The 7,220-nt window shown below is 43.0% G+C and overlaps 1 protein-coding gene across 3 annotated transcripts in view; it reads right to left on the bottom strand.

Moving 5' to 3' along the window:
* Window positions 1-6,848, bottom strand: part of CABP1 (calcium binding protein 1) — a 34,096-nt gene extending 27,248 nt beyond the window's left edge. Inside the window, exons 1-2 of one of the 3 annotated variants that reach the window (XM_018557383.1) lie at window positions 6,415-6,848; window positions 5,934-6,195 (exon numbers count right to left, since the gene is read on the bottom strand). In XM_018557383.1, coding sequence (XP_018412885.1) covers window positions 5,934-6,195; window positions 6,415-6,716 — 564 coding nt within the window. In that variant the 5' untranslated portion in view covers window positions 6,717-6,848. Of the gene's footprint in view, window positions 1-5,933 lie in introns of all 3 variants that reach the window. The other 2 variants (XM_018557382.1, XM_018557381.1) reach the window with 2 other exon arrangements.
* Window positions 6,849-7,220: the final 372 nt, after the last annotated feature.

The following is a 7,220-nucleotide window of genomic DNA, read 5'->3' on the forward strand; positions in this document are numbered from 1 at the left end:
GGGGGGGGCGATGCATATGGCCCTTACGCATCTCCTTGCACGGCTCTTAGCAACCTGACCAAAAAGTAATCCAAGCTCTGACCAAAAAGTAATCCAAAGGGATGCCACCTGAGGCAACAGCCTCAGTCTGCCCCATTAAAAGGACAGCCCTGGTAATAAAGGTATAGTTATAGACTCACCTGCTGGCTAGCAAGAGCAGGTCAGTTACTCATCATCTTTCTACACTCTGTGGGAGGATGGTGGCAGTGGGATGGCGGTGCATACAGTGGCTTGTCTCAACCCTACTAGGACAAAGTGTGGTGCCATGTTGTACTTCTCTGCTGTTGCTCTATTGTCAGTACTCTGGGTACAGTTCTGATCATAGATAAACCTTTGAATACCATAGAAAGGAAACCTGCATGAACACAATGGGATTTATTTCATGAAGGAATAGGGACTGTTCACTTAGCAAAGTGAATGTTTACTGAGCTTAGTAAATAAGGTGAAATTATGTTCCCTTTGAATACCCAGTCATGTGAAAAGGAAATAAAAAAAACACAGGAATTTTGCTTGCATGTAATTGTTGTGTGGTTGCTTGATATAATCTCAGATTCAGCTTTTTTAATAAGCTAAATGAACACTTTACTAAGTGAACATTCACATTGCTATATGAACAGTTCTTCAGTAAATCAACCACTATGGGATATACAGTATTTATGAAAATGATAGTGAGCTGAAGCTCATTTAAGGTCAGTGAAATTAAGCTAGGTGAAGCTGTGTCTAGTTATGTGAAGGCGAACTAAAATATAAACAGCGCTTTTCCTTTCATAATTTGGATTGTGAAGTTAATGCTTTAGTAAATCAGTGCCTAAGAGTCCAAAGCAGTGGGTTCAGGGTGTTATTCTCCCAGGGCCTTTGTCTGAATTGGGGGAATGGAGTATAGTAAAGAGAGTTAGGCAGCTGGGCAACAGTTTTTGCAGATTCCGTTATGCTTGGTGGTCTGCAAAATGACTGAAAAATTAAAACTCAATATTCAACTTAATAAAACTCATCAGTCTTATTGGTATTTAGGTGATGACATTTACAAGGTAAGAAGTGGCTCTAAGCCTAGGTGATTCATTGAATCTAGGACATGATGTAAAGTTGTTTTTTGAAACATACTGAAAACCTAAAAAAAATGATAATGTGCCTAATAACCATTCCTCATCTATGAGTCCCGGCATACTCAGATGATGTTGCTGACAAGGCTCCTACAGTGGCGTAAAAATAGCCATAGCAGCCAGGGCCTGGAGGTAGAAGGGGGTCCCCTTAGAGCAGGGGTCTCAAACTCAATTCACTTGGGGGTCACTCAACAAATTTTCTTCTCCCATGGGGGCCGCTTTCCAAATTTGATACTTCAAATAAAATGTAACTATATCCGGTATGGTACTACAGACACTAATATACTCACAATAAGGCCCCATGCAATCAGGGACTCCTGAGTAAGGAACTTACGTTTTCCTGCAGCAGGAATCACCTGCACACCACATGTAATGGTATGGGATATGATTACATGTGGTTAGAAAACACTCTCCTTAGATGCACAATCAATGCGTCCAGGGATAGTGATTGATTCCTAACTGCATGTAATCGTATTACATATCATTACATGCGGTGAGCAGGTGTTTACATACCTGATCATTAACTTGAATGAGTGACAGCTGCCGCTTTTAACTGCCTCACGCAAGAATCCCTAATCGCACCTAAAGTTACAGATATGAATGGAGCCTAATACACTTCCCCCCACCCCAATCCCCCCCCAAAATAATATCCCTGCACATATAAAATAATACACCCCCCTGCACATAAAAAATAATACAATGCTGCCCCCCCTGTACACCCATATATAAAATAAAACAAAGAGCCCCCTCTCCTGCTAACCTTGTTGCATGCAGAAGGCACAATCACTGGTGATCCAGTGGTTAATTAGTAATCCATTCTTTCGGCCGGCATTCACTGAAGGATTTTAGAGCGCTGGCCAAAAGGATCCGAGTGTCGGCACAGAGAAGCAGCTATGCTGTCTGCATCCGACATAGATGCAGACCGTGTAGCTTCTCCCGCAAGTAAGGTACACGGTCCGTTACCGAGTGCCTGGCTTGTCAGCTGGCTGCAGGCCACATATTACCGGCTCACGGGCCGCAATTGGCCTGTGGGCCGGCACTTTGGAACCCTGCATTAGAGGGTCTGTTAAGACATTTTAAACACAAACAACTATGCATGTGAAGATAACACAAATCTAGTACATTATTATTAATGATTGTAGAGGTTGCTGTTGACATCGACCCTTTACCCCGTGACATTTCCAGTCAAGAAGGGCTGACATCAGACGTACAGCAAAAGACTTGTTGCTAGTCACAGATCACCTATGCAGGCTGTGCAGAAAGGAGGATTTGTTTAGCTGTCTTATCAGGGTAGATTTATTGCCCTCAGAGCTTCTGGTCATCCTGGCCAGCACTGAAATTAACCCTGTCTTCCTCAGATAAAAACTGACAGCTGTTTGTAGGTCTACAAAACCCCCACAGTTGAAAGAAGTTTTGTATTCGCATTATGAAGGAATTGCGTGCAGGAGTACTTGCAATTATGTCATAATATAAAATATTGTAATGTCAATACCATGGCTACTACAGGTCTGTAGTTATGCCCCTAGACAGACTTGATCAGAGCAGTAGAAAGAGCAACAAAACACAGAGAATAGATCATCTTCCGCTCTCACAGCTTCTATCCTGCCCCCTCCTCCCAGCTCCAGCTACTGCTTACTCCTGTATCTTAGGCTCTAAGCTCCCGTCTGTCATAATGATGCACCAGTAGGGGCATGCAGAGAAACAGCATGGCTCCTACTGCCTTGCATTGATCCTGAAGGGAATCTGTCACCAATAAAAGAGCAATTGAACAAACAGCAGGCCAGTAACTAGATACATTACCTGTTTTCACAGATTCTGTTAGTATCTGGATTAAAGTTACCATGTTATATCAAGTACAATCTAGGGGCAGCCATGCTGAATTGTCCACAATCAGATGGGCTGTCCAGATATCTGACTCTATAGAGCTTTCCACAAAGCCGTATAAAAAAAAAACAAGGCACACTACAAATTCCAAATGAAAGATGAGTACCACTGCTGCTGGACGTGTCTCATCCTGTTTTTTAACACCATAACCTTGTGACAAACTTGTGACAGGGCAATCACAGACTCCAGATAATTCCTTGTCCCTGTTAGCAGATCAGCTAATATGCATGTCATGAACCCTCTCAGAGACAGATACTAAGACCAAAATGAATGCTAAATTACAACTAGAGATTTTAACAGTTCTGTTGTTAGGAAAGAAAAGAAAATACCGTATTGCCTTTTTGTAGGCCAGAGCTGAATTACAGGCAAACAGCTAAATACACAATTATAATATCATTTGTAAAGGTTTTACCTTCCAAATGCTTTGCCATTTCTTTCAGCCAGTTTCATGATCCAGACACAATTTACAGACAGCAGAGCCAGGTCCTGGACATCTTTACAGACTAATAGTTAAACAATTTTGTCCAGGATCCACCTCAGCTTGAAGTTTGGACAACGAAGGAGCAGTAGCTCATTAAGCATCCCTGTGCTCTTCCCTTCTGTATGAATGTGTTAACACAGTGCAAAGCAGCAAAGAGCACTGCCTGGATAAGAGTTTTATAGGAGGTAGAGATCAAGTCGAATTCAGGTACTTATGCTTGGTGCTTATACAAAATATATAGGGGGAATTTAACAAAACTGGAGCAGACGGTATCTGGAGTAGCTGCCCATGGAAACCAGTCAGTTTCTCTCTTCAATTTGTTCAGTTAAGCTTTGAAAATGAAACAGAGAAGTTGATTGGTTACTACTGCTTCCTAGAATTTCTCATTACTATAATGAGAGTCAAATACCTGTATTAGAAAGAGAGAGCGTTACTGCTGTAAATGTAGGTAACCCTGAGCATTATCCATGAATACTAAGTACTATATCAATAGCCAAGACATGTACTATACGTAAGTGTAAAACGGAATAACTGAAACATTGTGCATATGGATAAATACACAAGTGAAAACTGTCAGAATCTTCTTATGGAATCTTCTCTAATGTATTTGCTTTTCCTAAGGCTGGGTTCACACCTAGGCGTATTGAATATGCGCGTTTGTCGCGCGTTTCGCGTCACGCGTTTTTACCACGATTTGCTGTAAAAAAAACGCGCAACAAACGCCCGTTTCCAAGAGCTACTTGGCTGTATCCCAATGGAAACGCGAGACCAAAACGCCCCAAAGAAGTACATGTACTTCTTTGGGCGTAGGCCGTTTTGTATCGCGTTCGGACAGGTGGAAATACGGCAAGGTGTGAACCAGACCCATTGAATACAATGGGATTTAGATGTTTGAGCGTTTTGTAGAGCATTTGTCGAGCGTTGAACGCGCTACAAACGTTCAGGTGTGAACCAGGCCTAAACGCAAAACCATGGTCACTCAGTCTTTACAAATTACACGATCCTTCTTTTTGCAAGGGCTTCTTTCAATTGAACAAGTTTCCTTCCAGAACCCCAAAACATACCTGAAATGTATAATGTCTTCAGCCTAATGTGACCTTGGCATAATTGTATTTGTGTATATCTTTGTCTATCATAGAAATAGAAATATTAGACTATAGGCTCCTTTGAGGTCAAATACCCTAAATTGTTCTAACTACCGTACTCTATAGAAGGCTGTGAAATATGTTCCTGCTCTGTGAGTGAATAACTTACATACATAAGTTACGGAGAAAATTCTATACATGTGTACCTACATTAATAAAAAGAAAATGTTTGCAATGCTCCAATTAACAAGTATGTATTGAAAGAGATGGAATAAACTTTCGATTGCTCTTTTCGCTGGGTAATGTGGAAAAATCAATTAAATTTCCCTTGACTGCACCATGCTGTAGTCACAGCCACAATGGCCCTAGGGTTAATTTAGAGCAATAATAATAGAAGAAGAAGAAGAATTTGATAACGCAAATGATATTATCCTTTTTAGAGCAATTGTAATGTTAATGTAAATATTCACCAATCATATTCACAATGTTATTTTAGATGTAATAAAAATTGTCACTTGGCACTTAGATAAATTATTTTGATCTGTTTCTTTGCTGTGTGAATGAAATCAACATTAAGAATCAACCCAAGTCGTGTTGCTTGTCTGTCAAGGTTAAGAACTGTTATATCCCATGACAAGCTGCTTCAGAAATCAGTGCAGTATATCAGCTAAGTATGGTGGTGACATCTCAGTCATTGGAAGTCATGGCTACTTCTTATTAATGCCATCACCCTACAAGGAATAACTCTGCATTCTTACAGCAAAGTCATTGTCAGTTTGCACAATCAAGAGGAGAATCTAGGTGTTTCATCACATTAATAGAATAACATTAAAAGTCCATACCTTATATTATCAGTATTCATAAAAGCATGTTGCTATAGTAACGGATTGAAAAATATAAAGTTTTTGGACAGTCTGTCACCTTATGTCAGATATGCCCTTGACAAGACAATGCAAGGTAATTCAGTGAGTCTTCTTAAAGGCTCTGCATCATTTTCAGTGACATTGATTGACCCTCATGAAGTGAAATAACACCAAAAGGTCATCAAGATTTCAAGACCTCAAGAGTGACATCAATTTTAGTATAAACGCAACCTGGGCAGAAATGTATTAATATGTGTCTTTTGCACCTACACAAGGACTGCACAGCTACAAATCTACTAAGGAACATAGGCTATGAATCTGCATGATCATAAAATACACATTGCATACTAGAAGCAGAGAGTGGTTAGAGAGTGACTGTTAATGGTCAGCATACATACAAGATGGTGAGGGAAAAGGAGGGCATTGAAGTTTTGGGGGTGCCAAGGCAAGGACAAAAAGTTTATGTGTCCAGAACTCTCACCTGACCAAACACAGAGCTCAGGATTGGGTGCAGCTCCACAAACAGGGGCTCCGTGTCCGGATCAGGGTCACTGTCACTGCTCTTGGCTGGTGGAAGGTCACTGACTTTAGTTGGTTGAGTGGAAGCTCCTTCTGATACCTTCTCAGGCTCCTTCTTCTTGGACCTCTGCTCATTTCTAGCCTCTGCCTGTTCCTTGGGGTTAGGAGAGCTAAGCCTGGGACTAGGTGTGTGCTCCCTGGGACTGGGTGGGTAGTCCCTGGGACTAGAAGGTTGCTGCCTGGGGCTGTGAGAATGGTGCCTGGGACTGGGGGACTGCTGCTTGGGACTAGGAGACTGCCTATGGCTATGTGGAGCCATGTGTTGGTGATTGTGACTGGAGTGAGGGTGGTGAGTGGGAGTTTGAGGATGATGACTTTGATAATTGGGATGGTGCTGGATATGACTGTGGTGATCCGCAGGTGGGCTGCTGGAGTTATAGTACCTGGGAGGGTACTGGGAATAAATGGAAGGGTACCGATGAGGGTCAGCAGGATACTGGACATATTGTGGGCTGCTCGGGTGCCTGGGCTTGATTCCTCCCTCCTGCGGAGGAAGCCTCCTCATTATTGGGGGGCTTTCTGTTGTCCGTGGGGTTAGGCGTCTCCTTCCCCCAGCAAGTCCACTCTCCCTGGGATGGCATAGAGGCCTCCTGAAGCTTGGATCAGCCTCATGAGGCAGCTGGTACCTGTGATGAACTCTTCTGGTCTCCCCCGTGCTGAGCACATTACTGCTGGTGTCGTTCATTTCTCCGAAGCCAGGTCCATAGGCTGCTCAGCGCACGGAGAGCCGGAGCACAGGCATGTCTTACCGGCCGCGTCTGTTCAGCACCATCGCGCCACTGACAGCTCCAGCACACAGATGAATGGGAGGGAGGAGAGAGCCGGAGTGGAAAGGGAGGAGCGAAGCAGAGTGTGCAAGGTGGATGACACATGAGACTGGAGGAGAGAACACAGCATTTCCCCCCATCATCTTCAATCAGAGTCCAGCATGTATGTCACATCCATCCAAGTATGTATGCTGCAACATGCTTCAATCGGTGCACCCATGTCTGCAATGCTACACTGCATGGGGAGTAGGGATGGGGGGGAATGGAACCTACTATATAGGTAGACAATTCACCCCTGAGGAATACCTCTGTTTTCATTACTCAGCCCTCATTTACCCCTGAGCAGTACCTCTGTTTTCATTACTCAGCCCCTATTCACCCCTGAGCATTTCCTCCATTTTCTTTACTCAACCCTCATTCAC

Source organism: Nanorana parkeri, unplaced genomic scaffold (genome assembly GCF_000935625.1).
Source record: "Nanorana parkeri isolate BGI_ZX_2015 unplaced genomic scaffold, ASM93562v1 scaffold282, whole genome shotgun sequence".
Classification (NCBI taxonomy): Eukaryota; Metazoa; Chordata; class Amphibia; order Anura; family Dicroglossidae; genus Nanorana; species Nanorana parkeri.